This window comes from Drosophila arizonae, chromosome 3, assembly GCF_054131065.1.
Source record: "Drosophila arizonae isolate 15081-1271.41 chromosome 3, UAZ_ARI_1.0, whole genome shotgun sequence".
Taxonomy (NCBI): Eukaryota; Metazoa; Arthropoda; class Insecta; order Diptera; family Drosophilidae; genus Drosophila; species Drosophila arizonae.
The window spans coordinates 4,581,272-4,601,083 of NC_142923.1; the positions used below are offsets into that span (position 1 = coordinate 4,581,272).

The window sequence follows — 19,812 nt, forward strand, 5'->3', positions numbered from 1 at the left end:
ATATTTCAACAGTTCGTTAGTAAAAATTTAAATTAAAGATCAAGTGTGACCAAACTGATTTACCCAAGAAATAATTAATATGTATTTAGTATCTGTTAACATTTTTGGCGCTCTTCGACAATTGGTTAACATAAAGAGAGAGTCATTTGCTGTCAAAGCTAATTTGCTCTCGCGAGAGCGCTCTGTCAGTGCTGTAAAATGTTCTGATACAATTAGTATGCAGTTGGCTATTTTTGATATTTATTTAGTTTTCACACAGCCAGCCGGTGGGGCAGTATATCGCTGCACTCCTTGAAAAACGCTTTAATTGAATTAAAAATCTTACGAAAATGTCTGGAACGTCCAATCAATGGGAAGTCGTGTCTAAATCGCGCAAACAAAAGAATTTAGAGAAGAAAGTTACCGCTCACACTGAGCAAAAACGAATTGCCGCCCAGCTTCCGAAGCTGGAAGAACTTTGTAAGCCGCTTTAATTAACTTTAGTCCAACAACAAATACATATATCAATTCGTATTGCTTATCTACAGTGCCAACGCAGCAGTATCGCAATTTATTTGCCAATAACAATATAAACAACAGCAACACAAATAACAAATCTGATTCACCAGCTAAATCCACGTCGAGCGCTGCATCGGCTTCCTCCAAAAGCAAATCGCCACGCAAAACAAATGCAACTGCGGCGAAATCAAGTGCAACCGATGTGGCAAAAAAGCCGCCGAAACAGGCGGCAAAGGCGAGAACCTTAGAGCAGGCAATGAAGCAAATAACGCCTGACGATTTCGCCGCACAGTTGGAACAGGTGAAAATCAGCTGTCCGGGCTCGCAGCTGCGTTGGCTGAGCAATGTAAGCGAATAGTTGATAAGAGCGGAATACATGTTGACCGGCATTGCGGCTATATGTGTTAATCATTTAAAATTTTTTTTTTTCCTTTTATATTGTGTTGTAGAAGCTGTTAGCCGGCTTTGCACAGCGACGATTTTTATTTATTATTGCACAGCCAATTATGACATATATTATTTTCGCACTTCTAAGATTTCTCACTGTCTTCTCAGATTTCCAGCTATTTGAATAGCCGTCTCGCATTTGATTGTGATCCCACGTTTTCCGGCCGCAGTGCCCAATATCCTAGCAACTTAGCCAGCGCTGCCTTAAAGCAATCCATTCTGGATTTTCTACGCAGTGTGGGCGAAACGAATCTGGAGTATTTCTTCTACTCGCTGCTGGATAGCATGGCCACAGAACTGAACAGTGGGCAGAATGTCGCTGGCTATAAGTTCGTGTTGCAATTAATCGGACAGAATTGGCCAGCCATTTGCTCGCATAATATGGCCAAGACGGCGCTACTGCGTAACTCTTACCAGAATCGAAGCAATATCTGTTTGAGCATCCTCTGGGCTATCGGCCAAGGGGGTCATCAGAATCTGACAGAGGGCGTTAAGGTGTGGCAGAATCTGATGCTGCCCAATCTGGAGCTGAAGAGCTTGTCTAAATTTGTCGTGGAGCATATTGAGCGTGTTCTCAATGCAGCTGCAGCTCGCAAAGGTGAAACGTTGCTTATTAATCAACAGGAGTTTTTCGACTGCTACAATGCACTGAATGGGAATTACAACAACTTTAGCAAGGAGCAACAGGCGAGTCTCAAACGAACCGCCAAACAACTGTTGGTAAGTAACGATAACGATAGGCAAAGCGAAAAGTGTGGCCTTTGAAATATCTATATATGCATATGAGTATCTGAAATATTTTGATAGCTATTATAATGGAAATAACGAGTGGAGTTCACAAAGTTGTAAACATATAAGTTAAAATAATTGTTTTCAGCATATCTGCCTTTCTAAGAGTAACGATGTTTATTTTGCACGGCCCTGGCCAGGGCTGCAATTCAACTTGCGCCTTTTCAATTGAAGCTTAAATTTAAAATTAACTAATGATTCCTTTTATTAAATTATTAATTTATTATTTTTCGATTCGCAGCAACTGTACATTGCCAGCCCTGTGAAGCAGGCAAATATTTTCCTCACACTCTTACGCCTGATTAATTCAAGTAATCAACGCATAGAGATCGAGGGCTGCATTAGCTGTCTGCTGAGCAGTGGAGCGGATGATTGTTTCAAAGTGTGGCGCATGAACTACAAAAAACAACAAATTCCCAGTTGTATACTATTGATGGCTATAGGTAATATTACAATAATTTGCACAAATAAATTGGTCTTAATTATTTATATATTCAATTTGACAGTTAACGATTGGGAAGGCCCCGCCAAGGCTCTGGCACAGTCGCCCGCGTTCCTTTCTTTTCTGCAGAGTGTCAAACATTTAAATATTGAGTTGCAATCAAACAAACGCAAAGATATATGCGTTGATGATTTAGAAGCAATTTTAAAGGTAAGTTAAGTTATTTTTATTGTTAATTTGAAGCTATCAACTTGTGGTCCACCTTGTAACGTCTTAAGCATTAGCTGGTCACACTATTCTGCTGGCCCAGCTGTTTGAGTTGTGTGCTCGCTCGGGCTGTGAATGGTCAGACGCCATTGTGTACACGTTGCGCGCTGATTGTCAGTTTATTGCAAGTGGCTGCACAACAAAAAAGAAAAGTATTTTTCGTCTCAGTCTAGTTCTGCCATAGAAATTGAAAAAGAACGGAAAAACAAACTTTTCCAATTGGAATATTGCAATTAGTATTCAAAGTAATTTGCGCCAATACGATTGTTCAAAATCGGACGAAAAACAAAAGGCGAAAAGATAACGCTGATATCGACGTCGCGGCTGCTGCTACTCTACGTCGTATTTGCCGGGCGCACACTTAATTTCTCTTTTTTAAAGTGCGTTTAATTACGTGTGCGCGTGTGTGTATGTGTGCGTGCGCGTTTGAATGCGTGTGTGCATTTTTTCATTTTTTCAGTCATGGCGTTGCCATGCGGCCCAACTACTTTTCTTACCGCTGTTTATTTGTATGTGTGCTCACAACGCTTATCGCACGCAGCCGCTTTTTATGATGATCTAGCGTCACTTTTCCTATATGGATGATGTGTTATAGCTGCGATTGGCTGTTACCCTCACCACAACCTCCCCTCCACCGTTGCAGCACACCCTTGTTGCTTGCTTGCGCAGCAGCAGCAGCGGCGGCGGCGCTGAATTTTATTTTCGGCTTGAGATAAGAAATGCTCAGGCGATGCTCTGACCGCTGTCCACTGACCACGTCACTAATGCCAACGCAGTGGGCAAAGGAGACGAAGAAGAAGAAACAGAGGCAGACGCAGGCCAACCACTAACAAGTTTTTTTCTGATTGTCTGGCCATTTTCTTGCACGTGGCTGCGGCTGATTTTCTCTTTTGCTTTCCAACCTGCTACGTTGTCAATTTTTCATGTGCGAATTTGCCTAAATTAATATACATACATATTACAAATTCTTTTTCTTGACACCTTTTCATCGCTACAGAAACTTGCGGATTGTACAGTTCATTCAACTTGTTTGATTATCAACAGTTGTTGTTGCTTTACATGCTCTGTGTGTGTAAATACATGCATATGTATGTGATTACCGCTATTGCTTTTTGATTGTATTTTAAAACAATATCAAAGCTGTTAGCTCTCTCTCTCTCCTTCAATCCCGCAAGTGCTCGTGCGCTCTCTCAATTGTTGATGCTCTCAGAATTCTTCTCTCTGTTCTTATGCTCTCCTTGCTGCTCAGCTGATGACGCGTCATCAGATTTCTGTGGTGTGCCCTTGTGACGTATGCAGCTGCTGCTGTCGCTGTCGCAGCCGGCGTTGCTGGCCGGGCGAGCGCCTCTGCTACTGCGATTCTGTTATTCTTTTCGTTTGACGCTTTATCTTGCGCGCCTTTTGCCTAGCCCGCATTCGCGTTTGTGTCAAGCTGCGCGCTGTTTGCTACGTGCAAATTGTTTGTGCACTTTTTGTTGTTTTTATTTTTTTAATTGCGACTCTCACTGACCGCTGAACTTGTCTACTGCTTAATTCCCTCTCTTCTTCTTTAATTGCGACTCGATGACAGACTTAAAGCTTTCGCAAGCTCAATAGCAAAAAAAAAAAATAAAATAAAAATAAAAATAATAAAATTTAATTTAATCTTATATATATGTATCGCGAATTACTTTGAATTATTGCATTATAAATTGGAAAACGTGAAAAGTAATAAGAAACAAAAACTCAACTCATAAATATTATTTGGGAATTTTTTTTTACGACAGTAGTTACTAAAATACTCGCAGCTGCAGAAATTTAGTTGAAATTAAAAACGAAAAAAAAAAAAAAAAACAAAAAAATTCAAGAAATAAATATATAAAGTTATGGCTCAGGTAAAACCGAAACAAAGCAAACAGGGCAAACAAGCGCCTGCCGCTAAGAAGGTAATAATACATATAGACTCCTCTCGCCTTTATTTTTTTGAGCTGAAACAGCTTTTTAACTATGACTTAATACTCTTGCTATCTCGCTCGCTCAGTCAACTTTGAACTATCATCTTTAATGGCTTTCTTTCCAACTCGCTCGCTCTATCTATTCACAGACCGTTCAGGAGAAGACCAGTGCACAACAGAAAAAGAACAAACAGAACGCTGCGTCGCAGAAAAAGAAATGCGGCTGCTGTAAATGGACGCTGGGCAGCATCTTTATCATTGCCCTAATAGCGGGTGCCCTCTGCTACGATACGGAGGTGAATGGCAAAGGTGTCTTTGAGAACTCTGCCACCGGCAAGGTGCTGAAGAATGCCGGCGTTCTGCCACAAGTGCAGCGCGGCTGGTATGTGACAATGGGAGCCGGCGCACGCGGCTACAAATGGGCCGAACAGCATATTCCGCCGTATGCCCAGCCGGCGATCAAGACGGGCATTGATGTGTGGAAGATCGCACGGAATGCCTGCTGCAGTGCCTATACGAATGGCCTCAACTACTGGCGCTCCCAGTGGCCGGCGGTGGCCAAGTTTGTGAGTAGCTGACATCATATTTCCTTAACTATTTTTGTTTTGAAAGCTGAACACGGTCAAGCATCATCTTCTTTGTTTTGCTTTTGTTGTTGACTGTTTGATGGGAAACTGGTTTGCGGCCCTGTTCACTCCTCGCCCCACCGGTTTTGCCACACACTCGCCACTTATCTTATCGTTATTATTCTCTGCTCTTGCCTTCTCCCAGATTGATCAATATCTGCCCAATTTCTCGCATAAATTGGAGGCCTTCGCCGCGGGCGCCAAGGATCTGGCCGTCAACAGCTACGACAAATCTGCCACCCTAATCAAGGAGAAGGTGCTGGTGTAAGTGTATTTTTGGTATATATAATCTAGATCATAGTGGGGATGCAGGTATTAGATAAATATGTGACTGTGTTAGGAATTTAGATTAGTTAAATATAAGTTTGTAGTGAGATTAAATATTCGTTGAATATATATGAGATTGTAATTATATATTATAAATGTATATAAATGTTTGAAGTCAGAATACATATTAGATAGAAAGATGATATATTTTTATACATATTAAACGCCTGGACAATTAGAGAGTATTTAGATAATAATATTCCTACAATAATCGTTTATTTTGTATATATAAGAATTAATGAGGAAGAACTTTTAAAGTTAAATCTCTTTAAATTTTCGTACCATTTACATATTTATTATGTTTTAAATATGTAAATTGTATAGAAATTTCATCTAGACATTTTAATCTTAATTGACTTCAAATTGTTCTAAGAGTGTTTTCATCTTAATATTTTGTGACATTCTCGCAATCTTTAATCCCAATTCAAATTTATAATGCTCTCTTTTGTTTTTTTTTTTTTGTAGTGGTCGCTTCTCACCGGAGAACATTAATCAGGCGTTGAACCAGACTCGAAATGCGGCGCTCGAGTATTACAATCAGTTCCACAAAAAGGTCGATGCATATGCCAAGCTCAAATGATTCTAAGCGTCTGGAACGCTTAGCAATACACTGCAACAACAACAGCAACAGCAAAAACAACAACAACAACAACAACAACAACAGCAGCAGCATGCACAACAACACATCATAGTCAAGAAAACAAGCAAAAGAAAAAACAAAAAACAAAAACAATTTATAGTAAAAGCCACTTTAATGCAAACACCTTTCGGTATATAGTTTAAAAGCAACCACAACATATTGAAGTAACAGCAAATGTTAAAGATCTGTAACAGCCACGTGCCCCCTTTTCGGGGTTTCGTTTTTCTTATGGCATTTGGCCAACATTTGCTGTTGCTTACCTACAAATTCTAATTATACAAACAGTAACAATTAGTAAATTAAACATAATCAGCATTTAGTTGTAATGAAAAACAAACAAAAAGAGAACCAAAAAAAAGCGGATTGTATATCTTGTGAGCTCGCGAAACGTTTTATGAACTTTTTCTAAAATCGAGCAAATCACTAACAAAATCGAAATCGCATTTTGTTTAAACATGGGGAGAAAAACGTGACGCGAGTTTTGTTTCACGTATTTTTTTTTGGTTAAGCAATATTTTCAAAATTGTTTTCGTTACAAATTTCCCAAAAATTTTGCATTTTTAACGAATTTCCATGTAAATTGTAAATTGTTTTGTGGCGCGCAACGAAATAAAATTAAGAAAATGAAAAAAACTAAAAAAAAAAAAAAAAAAAAAAATTATAATAATAAATTAACAAACAACTCAACTAACATTTCCAATTGCATTTCAGAGCAACAAAAAAACGAAGTGAATAATTAAATAAATATATAAATTAATTTAAAAGAATTTAGCTACTTAGATATTTAAAGGTTTCTTTTTTAAATATTTATCCTAATGTAGTTTTTTGTCTGTACATGGGAATTTTTTAGAGACTTTCAAATGTGTTTTAGTCATTTCTCCTTGAAAACATTTTTTCAATTTTTAATTCAATTTGTAAATTAAACGTATTGAAGGATTTTTGCATAAATAAAAGTTGAAGTGGATAAAGTAAAAATATAAAACTTGTTTTCAATTGCATTAAATGATAAATGTTAACATAAAGATATGTTGCAGCAAAGTTTTGATGGGGACTGTTAACTGTTAACAACAACACTGTAGCAACAAATGGTACATTTTAGAATACTTTTACGACTTAAGGTATCAGGTAAGACCACCACTACAAACTAACAGCAGGATATTTTAGCACATTTAGTATTGGGGCTTAACTCTTAGTACATAAAAGAGCCACTGCAAACTCACAACGTTATTTTGGTACATCTTATTCAAGGTTAAATGCTTACAGTGAGCTGTTAGATGTTGCACTGCTAACTAGTCAGTACAGCAACCAATGGTTTTTAGTACACTGTAGAAAGTGCTGTAATTGTTTATTATACTAGCGCATACTACAACCACTGTTATTGAAATATTTTGGTACAAAACTGATAACATCTACATAAGTATGTTTCTTACAGAGACGCGTTAACTTTTGCTGCTTAGGCTTACAACATCCACTTTGAAGCAACGGTGGCATATTTTTGGTACACGAAGGGGTAAGCTTTACAGTGTTCTGTACAGTCCCATGTTATGTCTACAACGAGGGGTATCCTTAATACTAATACTAATACTTACTTAAGGACAGTAACTTCAGTCCAACTGCCAAGGCTGTTATTCTACTATGATTAAAATGTTGACATAGGTAAGTTATTTTATGTGATTATACATACAAATTCAAAATTAAATATTATTAAATATATCTAATTTAGGTTTCATTAAGAAACTTTGAAACCTTTCAAAGACCTAGGTAAAAGTCTTATCAAAAATATGAGAAAAAATAAAAAAATATAAATAAATTAAAGTTTAATTTTGACAAAATGTTATAAAAGCGATTCTCATATAAAGCTTTGACTTTATTAACTCGTATTTAATTAATTAAAGTTCCTTTACAAAAAATGGGCTGCTTTTCTTATTAAGTAGACTTTCTCAAAAGAGAACGTGCCTGCTTAATATTGTGAACAAACAGTGGCAGTTACAAATTTAAATGGCAACGGCTCGACCCCTTCAGCCAATTCGCCGCAACTAAGATTTTCGGAGTCGCTGTTCGGCTGCACGTGTTTCGGCTGTTGGTCACGCTTCGGCTTCGGTGGTCGGCTGAGATGTAAGTGTACGACGATTCAGGCAGGAATGATTGAAAAGCTTTCCGCTTTCGTGCAGTCTGAAACGAATGTCAATTCGCGTCGCACGTGTTTCGGATGCAAGGCATCTTGTGGTTGTCGCAGTGTCGTATCGGTACGCCGTGCGCCACGTCCTTTTGCGGCGAGCGCTTTGAATGCATTTCTGATCAACACAAGTCGCCGACGTTGTCTTCGTTGTCTTCTCTCTTGCCGTCGCCGTCACTATCGCTGTCGCAGTCGCTGTCGCAGTCGGTGTCACAGTCGCAGTCGGTGTCGCTGTCATCGTAGCCGTCGCAATTGCCGCCGTCGCCGCCGCCGTCGCCATTGTCGTCGCCGTTACCGCAAAGGCCAAAGCAGCGAAAGTGCATGCAAAACGTAGTGAAAGTTGTGCAACACGTTTAAACGTGTCTGCCAAACAGTGTGACCAACTGAGTTCATGTGTGTGTGTGTGCTGTCGCATTTAAATAAATAACGTACGAAAAATTGAAAGAAGGAACAAAACAGCTGTTTCGCATCCCGCTCTGTTATGCAGCTCAAAGGACATTCTTGGTATTTGCGACTAAATTCCTTGTAAGTTATTTATGTACAGTAAGGCGTCCAATAGCGAATAGCTTGCTGCACATTTCTCTGATTCTGTCTGCCGTTCATTTCTGTCTAAATTTTATCCATATTCTTATTTTTATTCTTATTTCGGAGCGAATTCCTTGTAAATAATTTTTGTACAGTGAAGTGTCCAATAGCAAACAGCTTGCCGGACATTTTATTTTGTCTGCCTTCAAAGCTATTTACTTTATGCTGTGACAGCATGCTGTGAATATATAGTTAAGCAGGTCTGCCGAGAACATTTTTTTATATGCAAAACTCTTATTAATTTTTAAATGACTATGCAATAAATCAAGTTTTACGTTACTCTCCCCTGATATTAAATTACAGTATTTTCTATTTTTTTTAATGTTTGAATTTAGGCTGCTAGCTTTTTTTTTTTTTTTTTTTTTTTTAATAAATGTATATATATGCAATATATTTATATTTTAATAATTTTTTATTTATTTATTTTTTGTTTTTAGTATATATGTATTTTATAATTTCAGTTAAGCTCTTCAAATCTGCCGACTTTATAATTAATTATTAATTATTAAAATTTATTTTTATTTATTTCTTTTTATAATGTTTTTTTATAGTCCTACTGTTTTTTTTTTTATTAGTAGACAATTTATTATTTATTATTATAATATAATTAAAGCGAGTATTAAAAATTTTGTTTTGTTTTTAAAGTTACGCTTAAATTTGGATAGTTTTCCAATATTTTAAGCTGAACGTTAAATAGGAAAATGTTTGTCTGGCTGGTGTGGAAGACCCAATTATTATTGATGTCATCCTGTGGCTTTATTTTTATCGACTCGGCAAATCAAACTGCTTGCGTTTGCTTAAGTTTAAGTTTTTTTCTTTTACTGTATTTTTCCCAATGTGCTACGCTTGCACTCTATGCTCAGCGCCCCCTTCTGGCGAGAGAGGGAACCACAGCACGTACACGGCTCATTTGACTTGCATCTAACTGTAACTCGCCCACTTGCTATCGGATCAGGTGTATCCGAGTTGGGGTAGGACACGGGTAGATTACCCCTATTCTCGCTTACATATAAATCAAAGTAAAATATTTATTTCACATCGGAAATGAAGTCAGACAAGCGACGTGATTTAATGCTAATCGAAAATGCATTTGTTACAATTTTTGTGCAGCAACTAGAGAAAAAAAAAGCGCGCAATAAATATACGTACTTCAGATACACTTACGGAAATATATACGTATATAAAGATATGTATGTTCCTTGAGTTGGTTTCATTGCTCGCTACTTTGGCAACTTTGTCTCAGCTGCTGATTTCTGGGGCGTGATCCCGCACACTTTTCCACCCGTGGCTGCCGTCCGCCTCTTATTTTTGTTTGTTTTATTTTTGCGTCTTTCACGAATCGAAGTTTGCTTTTTGATTTGAAACTTTGGCCAAGTTACTTTTAACTTATCTGTTTCTGATTCCGCTTGGCGTTGCATCCGCATGTCCAATTCCGTGTTCCTTCCCATGTCCTTTCTCCAAGTGGACAAGTGAGTAGGAGCCGCTCGTTGAGTGATTTGTTGATACTGTCGGAGATTTTTCTTTTCTTTAGTGAGTGACAAATGATGTTAGTTATTCGTGTTAAAACATTTCAACCGCTGACTGACTTTTTTAGCGTTTCCCTCTGACAGCTAATCTCGGCTATGAGAAGACAGAAGATAGGAAAGAGAAGAGAGGGGGAGGGGGAGGGCAGTGAAGCCACATAAAGTAAAAGATAGGAGAAAATAGAGACGAGGGAATAAAAAATAGAGATGAGAGAAATGAGAAGAGAGATGATAGAAGAGAGAATTCAATATAGAGTAAGAGTAAGAGTAAGTGAGAGAAGAGACAAAAATAAAACTTAAGACAATAGAGAAGAGAGAGAAGAGGCACGAAAAAACATACAGCAGAGGAGCGAAAGAAAGATAAAGATAAGAGAAATGAGAAGAGAGGAAGAAAAATGATCGAGAGAACAAAGAAACGAGATGATCAAATTTAGAGTATAGATAAGCGAGAAAATGAGAGAGAAGTGGAAAGCTTGAAAATAAGAAAAGAGAAAATGGAATGAAAATAGAGAGGAAATTAAAGAAAGGAGAGAAGGCAGAGACAAGAAAACAAAAAGAAGAAATAGAACCAAGTGGGAAAAATGAAGAGGCGTAGGAAAAGGTAAAGAAGATCAGTGAGCTACCTATAATATAGTGACAAGAGAAAGGAAAAAGAGAACACAAATTTGTGTTTAGGTTTTGATTATAAGTTCAGTTAATTTGCTTTTTTCCCGAGCATAGAATGGAGGCGGGAGGAGGCTCTTGTAAAGGCTGATAAAATGTCTAAGAAAATTCGATTGATTCCATGTTGTAAATGCTGCTTTTTTAATATTTATACAAAATTATATCCTAATTGTTATTTGTGGGGGTATAGAAGCTTTTCTGATATATGAAGCTAAAAGAAACTGTTTAGGATTACAAAGAAAAATACATTTTCGTATAAATATAAATGATGCTTGGAAATTACAAGGAAGCCCAAAGATGAAACTTTTTGTCACCTTCATGAATTATATTTCCTATATTAGACAATTTACTTTGCAATACGAACAATACGAACTAGAAATTGAAATTTGAAATGAATTTCTAAGCGCTGAACAGTCAATGTCAAGTGCCATCAATCGGGTCTAGAGGCCGCCTCCTCATTTTAATCTGCTTGACTTTTTGACACGAGCCGCTCATTATACAGTGCTCCCATTTGTTCGCCCACACTTATGCCATTGTTAAGTTTGCTCAGGAAATGTTTATCTGCGATTTGGTAGTAGAATATTTCTGGCCCAAATGAAAGTTTGCCACTGTAGAGAGGCAAGTGTTGTCATGTAAATGCTTTAAAGGAATCTTACTGTCAAATATTTGCTGAGCAGACTGTAATTAATTTCGGGAAATTCGCTGAAGGACACTTGCGGTTGCCTCGGGCGTGGCAATGAAAATGTCAAAATTGGCCACGAAAAATCACTGAGAGTGTGGCAATGGAATTTTTTCCAGTTACGTTGAGCGGAGTCGGGTAAAGAACCTGCAACAATTTTCATTGCTGTTGTGGGATGCGCCGGGTGCAAAGTGAAAACTGGAATTCGGCGTTTTGGCAGCCGCTTTTATACCTAATATCCCCGTTGCCAGGCAGCAGGCGCTGGAGTGGAAGGGCGGACAGCAATTAATTAGACGCCGCTAAAAACAATAACAAAAGATGAGCTTGTCGCTCATTAATCTTATGACCTCATAAACACCACAAAGGACACATGTCACGGGCTTAAGAGTAGTTCGACATGCCGTTGGCACGAACAACGCCGACAACGATACAGAGCTCAACAGCGGATGCGCTCCACTCATCACTTCTCACGTGCTTTGAATTGAATTTCGGTTTTACTCACATTTCTCCTCCCTCCCTCTTTCTCTCTCTCTCGTCTACTCTCCTCTTCGCTCTGTTTTGTCTTTATTTACTTCTTTTGAATACCCTGTGGGAAAAGTAAGCGGTGAAAGCAGGTAGATTGCTTGGCATGTGTGGGAAGTAGATGGAAGAGGACAGAAGGATAAAGAAGAAGAATTACATATATTTGGAGGTGTGCTGTACAGATTTTGTAAGGTTGGATATACGTTGATTAGATTAGTTATATTGTTAAAGAGAAATATGTTATTAAAGTCAAGCAGAAATAAGGTCTTTAGATTGTATGGGATCGTCTGGAATTGACTCGACCCATCGATATCTTGGTCCATTCACGAGCAATGGCTTCCTAAGACTATTGGCTCTTTCTCTTTTCTGCTACAACTTTTTCCCCTAAGGGAAATATCTTAGGTACTTAAAATTCTAAAGTTACTAAATAAATAGAAATTTGCAAGCAGAACTTACTTGCGAAGTTTATTTTATTTGCTGGGTATCTGCCACTTGGGCATTTTCATGTTGGTTTCTTTTTTGTTTTTGGTTAGCTTTTGTGGTTACCTGGCGCCGGGCCGTTGTCCAGGTGATTAATGTGCAGACGTGGCTTGTTTAATTAACTTGTATTTACACACTCACACATACACTTTGCCATACACACTAGCATATATGAGCATGCACACACAGTCACACTTGGCCACTCACACACTCATTTCCGTTTCGAATGATACCCTAATGGCCAACACTTGTTAACTGGAAGCTCAGAGATTTTGTTTGGGGCTTGCTTTGTTCGGGCGGCTTTTTTGCTTACGGCAAACACAAAAAGGCTAAATTGGAATTGCGGTCCAAATGAGTGTAAATGAATACACTCACTTGACAGCGACAGCTCAGACAGGTGTGAGTGCTCTGAATATGCTGGCTCACCTTGCCAAGCAACTAATTTAATAAAGTGATTACAGCCACCATGAGTTGCTGTATTTACGAGTCTGTAGGCAGCCAAAAGGATTTGATTGCATAGAGGTGAAAATTAGAGACGATTTGCGCCTATTGAATGCACTTGACTCGACCTGAAGACATTAATCAAATAAATTGCGTAGGGATATTGTAGCTAAATATTTCTGATTTGAGATTTCTTCTTGGCTCAACCATTCTTGACAAATCGAAGATTCATACAATACACTGATCGATAATTATATGATATGAATTAAATGTATCCATGTATTTCTTGATATAATTGAATTGAAAACAATTGTGAATTTTATTTAATTTAAAATTGCTTTATTGTTCGGGACACTTATGCAATTATTCTTCAAAGCTTCGATGTATTAAAAAAAAAAAAAAAACAACTTAGCGTCTTCTTTGACGCCGTCCTTAGTTTCTCATTCATATAGGCATAGGAAAGGAAAATCCATGCACAAAAAATAGTGAGCAGAGAATCAAATCATCAGGGAAACATAATTTCTTTTGTCTACAAAATTCGATTTTTCCCAACTAAACGTAATTTAGGTATGCCTTTTTCCATAAAATATATATTTTAACTTTTATCTAATGCAAAGCACAACTAAATCCCATTTCGTGTTCAAAAATCTATAATTGATAATAGCTTGTATTTTTTATTTGCCAATGATTTTGGGAATACTATTTTACATTTCCTTTTCCATTTATTCAAAATATGAATTCTAGTAAGTAACCTACTAGTTAAAACAAAAACTAAAAATATTGTAAACTAGTTTGCTTTATGCTATTATCATGCATCAATAACAGAGCTGCGTTCGCCCAAGGACACAGTGTTCACATGACATATTCAAAATTAGTAATTCAACTGGTTCTAGCACAAACCAAACAAATTTATTTACTTTCGGGTGCCAAATATCGAAAATCGCTTTACCAAAGAGAGAAAGAGAGAGAAAAAAAATAAAAAGTTCGACTACTAAAACAAAAGCAAAAAAAAAAAAACAAAAAACAAAAAAAAAAAAACAGTTTGGGCACCATTTGCATATTGATGACGCTTTTTTGGGAGCCTTTCGCTGTGTTTTATAATTAAAGCAAAGTTTGTTTAAACTTAATTTTCGGTCGCAACTTTTACGAAATTTCATTAAATTAGCATCGAGTTGGGGTGTGGCATAATTGAAGTCAACTTTAATAGAAGGCCCAGACACAATTAACACACAGCTTCCATTCACACCCCATAATTGTTGCATAGTTAATTAACTGTTCCATATACAAAAGCCCCGGATATAGTAATCAGATTCAGTTGACGCTTATAAATTATAAATAAATTATAGATTCATTGAAATTTACTTCAATCTTAAATCCTTTCATAAATTATAATATTTATAAATTGCGAAATTTATTTTGTGTTTCTTTCCAATATTCTTTTAACTCAATATTTAACTGAAAAGAAATACATAAATATAAATAAATAAAATCTTTAGTTGATTCAATGTTAAAATAATGCAATAAGTTTAGTCTCTCTAAGAAAATATTCTTTAAATACTAAATCGAATAGTCAGCTTAGAGATAAATTAATTGGATTTTGTTGAGTATTAAAAGTTATAAAGATTTTCACTAAATTTTACCACAACATTTTCTCACTTAAATTGTGGTATGCATTTTGCTCTCTTATGAAAATCTCTCGCTATTTAAAAATATTCAATTGAATTAATAATTTTCATTTCATATTTTTAACGTCGAAATTCTCACACTTCTGATGCAATAATTAATGTATTTCATTTTGCATTTTTTCAACGCGGCTCAAAGTGAATATTCTTGTTTTATTTTCGTTTAAATATTTGAGTTGACTTTAATGAGCATTGCTGTATTTGCTTTTGGGTTTACAATTATATTCCTCTTGATACTCTGTTTATGCAGTTGAATGGGGTATATTGTTTTTGTATGAATGTCAATAAAATTATTGATGCAGAATTGAGATTTTTTGATAGCTGATGCTAAAATCGAAAATAAAATTATCCAGGTCTTCATTAAAATATGTAATTAAAATTCAAAAACCTTGTCTTATATTAAATAAGAATACAGATTTTATCCAGAGTTGCTTACCACTTCTAGATTGTTAGATAGATTTTTATTACAGTTTAAAAATTTCGGACAATTTTTTAAAATTTAATAGATAAATATAATAATATTGCTATGTATATTGTCATATTTATAAAACATAATTCAAATTATAGGCAGTGTTGGTTAATCACTTGCTAGTTCTATATAATACTTTCTAAAGAGAAAGTATTTTATAAATATATGTCAAACAGGGTATTACCTAGTCAAGTCATTGTTTGTTATGCGTTATGTCAATATGGATGCTGCCCACATATATCCGAACCAAAGGTTGGATTTATTTATTTTCTTTTTTTGCTCTGAAATAATGATGTATTTCGTTGCTTATGTTTTCTTTCTTTTTTGTTTAAATAATACCAATGCCATCAACTACATACAAACAAATAAGAAAAGAGAGAGAGAGAGCTTTCGATGAAATTGGTCTGAAATATGGCTTGCTCAGATTCATAAGCATCAAATTCCCAAAATCCAATTAAAATGTTAATTTTTGGATAAACAATAACAAACAATGCAAATTTTGCCGAGTGCACGGGTCAAAGTACAAGCTGACCTTAACGTGTACCATATACCATATTACACAACAAACAACAACAATGAGAGCAACACACAGACACAGAGATAATCACGGCATTTAATACTTTAATATTACCAATGCTGTCTCTCTCTCTCTCTCTCTCTCTCTCTCTCTCTCTCTCTCTCTCTCTCTGTCTGTCTGTCTCGTTGTCTCTTTGTCTCAATTGTCCTCTGGGCTGTAATAAATGATATTGTTGTACTGCATGTTGTTGTAATTGTGGTTGATATTGTTGTTGCTGGTGCTGCTGTTATTGCGTAATGAGCTGTTTGGGCCGTTGGGCGCCAATCAAACAATGCGCCAAGTGGATATGAAATTAACACGCGCCAACTGTTCCGGCGAAAGACAAACAGTTAATTGTTATTTGAGCAGTAACGGTAATTTGCAATCGGTAATCGAAAAGTAGTGAAAGGAGCATATTTATTCAGATCCACTATAGCTTAAAAAATACAATATAGTTTGTTCAATAATGTTTAAGAATGATATAACTATTCAGATATTATAATAAGAAAAGGACCGAGATTTAAGCGGAAAATAAGGGGGGATAAGAACTAGGATAAGCTAAATAGATAATACAAAGAAATAATACAGGGAAATTACACTCAATAGTTAATTACATTAGGAATAATTACACAGGTGGAGTCAGTTGCAAGCATCATTCCGGCGGAGTCCCTGTTTTGATCACAATTAACTTCTACAAGAGACAGCTAAAGTTTATTATATCGCCGGGACAAAGAGGGAAATACATTGCCAGACGGGGAAAATGCTTTTTAAATGGACAACAGACCTGCTTAAGCGAAGAGGTTAAGAAGATGAGAAAAAAATTGAAGTAGGAAAAGGTGGAAAATTGAGAAAAACAAAGGAAGAGTGAAAGGGATACAGCAGGAAGTGAGCACAATGCATGATAAGGGAACGATTTCTTAGCTTATAAATCTCCCATAAGTAAACAGGATTTGCTAGGAAGGGTACTGATTAAAAACTCATTTTAGTTTGGGTTTTGGATAGCAAAATAAATTAAGCGTGGGTAAGTGTTATTTTAATTTGTACCCCAAGAGACCAGGCTGGCTAGGTATTGCTAGGTATTGTGAAAGCGACTCAAACGCTGACACTCTCTCAACAGCAATTCGATCAGGTGCTAACCTCTATCATATATCTCCTTTAGCTTTGTGAACCAATCTTGGCTTGGCCAAGGGTCTAGGCACTTCGACCCAAGGGAGGGGCCTGCTTCGCTCTAGAGGTAGGAAATGACCCAGATGACTTTTGATTTAAATTCTGTCATATGCTCCCTTGAACTCTAGGTACAGTCTACAACAATGTATTTTCTGTTGCTTATCTTCCATAGTCTTTGAAAAAATATATAAAATTAATTTTTGTTTACTTTAATTAGTCACTAGGTTAAAAGACACTAAGTATTGTAAATATTAATAAGATGACAAAAACGCATTTCTAACAAAGTATCTACATATATGGCTCTTCATCTCTCTCTCTCTTACTCTCTCTCAGTCTGTTAATACATTTATAGGTATTTGCTCAAACTCATATTCTAGTTTGTTTCCTAAAATTCTCATATTTATTTGATTTTGTAAACACAATCGCTTAACTAGCTAGATAATAAATATTGATATAGGAGATTGTTTGATTAATTAACTGCATCAGTGCATTAGTTAACCTGACACTGGCAATTAAATGCATATGTAAATAATTGAGTGTTAGACGAATGCTTTGTAAACGTTACGAATGTGCATTAAAATTTCAATTTTATGAAAATTGTCGAAGGAATTATTGAAATAAATAAATTCATAGCATACTTGAGAGCGTTGCAGCAATTTGAGAAGATGCTGATGTACGTGTTGAATCTAATTAGATAAATTGATTGTGGACTATCTATCTGGCTTTCCAATTGCAGCTGCTAAATCATGTGGAAATCGACCGAACTACAACAACAACAGCAAAAACAACAACAACTAGAACGACAGCAACAATTGTAAACGGTAGAGCAGTAATTTAATTCATCAAATGCCTCTCTAATCAAGCTCACGAGTGAAGCAATAAGGACAAATAATTAAGGCAAACAAGTTTCAGCAAGGATCAGCTTGGCGAGGATGGCCAACTACGTAAAGCTGCTGCTGCTGCTGCTGGCGCTGCTGCAGACAATGCTAAATGCAACAACAATGAAGGCGGCTTTAATTGCAGCTGCTGCTGTTAGTGCCACTGCAGCAGCCACTGTAACGGCAACTGCAACGGCAACTGCAACTGCAACCGTCACAGCTACTGCCACGGAGCCCGAAGCGATTGCCCAACAGCCAGAGCAACGCATTAAGTCAATATGTAAGTACCCAACAACAACGCATATCCTTTTATCTGCCGACACATATGTAATGCAAATACGTATATATATATAGTCTTCACTTGCTTGATCTTAGCTGCAGGCCAGAATCATTATTTCCATAAAGCAGGCAACTTGTTATGCCAGCTGCCTCATTAATCCCTTAACTACGTGCCATTGGACAACAAGGACAATAATATAAATATAACTAATATATATGTCTATATAGCCTACAGCCCGGCCACAATAGAAATTATCAACATTTGCTTAACCTGCTCTCTGATTTAATTACCTATGCGCATAGATAGAATGCATTATCTTGCAAATGCACTGCCATAGCTAAAGATTGAAATGCATTTATAAAATACAGATATAATTGCATATATTATATGCAAGGATTTTTCTATTGAGTCATTTATAAGTATAAATAGAGAACTTTAATATATTTCTTAAATTATAAATTTTAATTATTATTCACATATGTTTACTTAAAATAATAATTTAATTTGAAATATGCTTGTAGATGATAAGAAAGGGATCTAACTAACTATTCGAGTTTTTATATTATTTTATATAACTAATATGCTTTAAAATATATATTTATTTCTACCTACAATTTAAAATCTTAAAGCAAACATATTGAGCAAAAAATAAATCACCCAAAATTCGCAACTAAACATATTTTTCTACTAAGTGATTTAATCTCTTTATATTAAAAACTTTTTCGGTCGACAGCAACAAGCCATAAATAACTCAAGCCCTAAACTTGGTCTAAATAGAAATAAATGTAAAAAAAGCAAATATATATTTACGCATTATCGATTTACAGAGCAAGTTCAAGCAGTTAATTATCAAAGGCCAAAGCATCAGCAATTTTTTATGGATTTACAGTTTTGAGTTTGGCAAAATGAATGTGCGAGCACTTGCCAAACAGGTTGTATATCATCATCATCATTATGATTATATATGATGTGACAAAGCCAGCATAAAGCATTTGAAATCCTCTTATGGCAATTCTCGAGTCCCCTCACCCGGACTCGAGTACCAGCATATATCTCATATATGCGAAATAAGTATATGCAGAGAATTTGTGCTGCTTTTAGGGCTTAGAATTTGGTTTCGTTAATGGATTTAGGGATAATATCAAATCAAATATGAATGACGAGCGCAAAAATACTTCAACTTTAGGCAGGCAGACAGGCAGACTAAAGGATAAAAAAAAAAAATAAAAAAAAAAAATGCTGGCTCACCAAAAAAAAAAAAAATATATATATATTTATATATATATATATATACAATATATTATTATTTATAGAACTATGTGAAACAAAATGATATATTGTGTTAACATAAGTAGCAGCAAATATATAATGAAAATGTAATGCTACATCAAATATAACTCATACGCAGCGTTGGCCACGTAATTCTTTTTGCCTCTCTCTTTATTTTGTTGTTGCCTGCCGTTTAATGCAGTAAACGTCTAAATCAATTATGCCGTGAAGACTGGCTGGCTGCCTGGCTAGCTGCTTGGCTGACTGGCAAGAGGAATAAAATCTACTTAGCACATGTAGGAGGGGCCTTAATTAAATCATGTTACTGGCGCAGCTGAAAGGCGGCAGGTCCTTTATGTCTTTTGCATCAAAACATAACTCAGTGGCAACACGGAGAGCGAGGCTTCTGTATCTGTGGCTGTGGCTTTAACGCTCCAAAGAGCCAAAGCCAACGCGCGACAAGGGCTCGCTT

General features: G+C 36.3%; 2 protein-coding genes across 6 annotated transcripts in view; both read left to right on the top strand.

The window, feature by feature from the left end:
• The first annotated feature begins 221 nt into the window (after positions 1–221).
• On the top strand, positions 222–6,952 carry Tmem214 (Transmembrane protein 214). Of its 5 annotated transcripts, XM_018003330.2 has the most exons (8): positions 222–459; positions 528–844; positions 1,054–1,665; positions 1,976–2,177; positions 2,241–2,386; positions 4,527–4,943; positions 5,149–5,267; positions 5,796–6,952. In XM_018003330.2, the coding sequence occupies exons 1-8, from the start codon at positions 330–332 to the stop codon at positions 5,908–5,910; spliced, it is 2,058 nt and encodes a 685-aa protein (XP_017858819.1). In that variant the 5' UTR covers positions 222–329; the 3' UTR covers positions 5,911–6,952. The 5 variants fall into 5 exon arrangements, with proteins under 5 accessions (XP_017858819.1, XP_017858820.1, XP_089321543.1 ...); XM_018003331.2 differs by lacking the exons at positions 222–459; positions 528–844; positions 1,054–1,665; positions 1,976–2,177; positions 2,241–2,386 and adding exons at positions 2,451–2,595; positions 4,210–4,368; XM_089465417.1 differs by lacking the exons at positions 222–459; positions 528–844; positions 1,054–1,665; positions 1,976–2,177; positions 2,241–2,386 and adding exons at positions 2,476–2,595; positions 4,213–4,368.
• Positions 6,953–7,096: 144 nt separating this feature from the next.
• Positions 7,097–19,812, top strand: part of dpr2 (defective proboscis extension response 2) — an 89,937-nt gene continuing 77,221 nt past the window's right edge. Inside the window, exons 1-2 of the mRNA XM_018003339.2 lie at positions 7,097–8,671; positions 17,650–18,071. Of these exons, the coding sequence (XP_017858828.2) occupies positions 17,846–18,071 (226 nt within the window). The 5' untranslated portion in view covers positions 7,097–8,671; positions 17,650–17,845. The remainder of the gene's footprint in view (positions 8,672–17,649; positions 18,072–19,812) is intronic.

Excerpts from the sequence above, each read along its gene's own strand:
- Tmem214 (XM_018003330.2), top strand. The coding sequence starts at position 330 with ATGTCTGGAACGTCCAATCAATGGGAAGTCGTGTCTAAATCGCGCAAA. Across the intron at positions 2,178-2,240 it reads TATACTATTGATGGCTATAG|TTAACGATTGGGAAGGCCCC; the intron begins GTAATATTACAA and ends TCAATTTGACAG. Across the intron at positions 4,944-5,148 it reads GGCCGGCGGTGGCCAAGTTT|ATTGATCAATATCTGCCCAA; the intron begins GTGAGTAGCTGA and ends GCCTTCTCCCAG.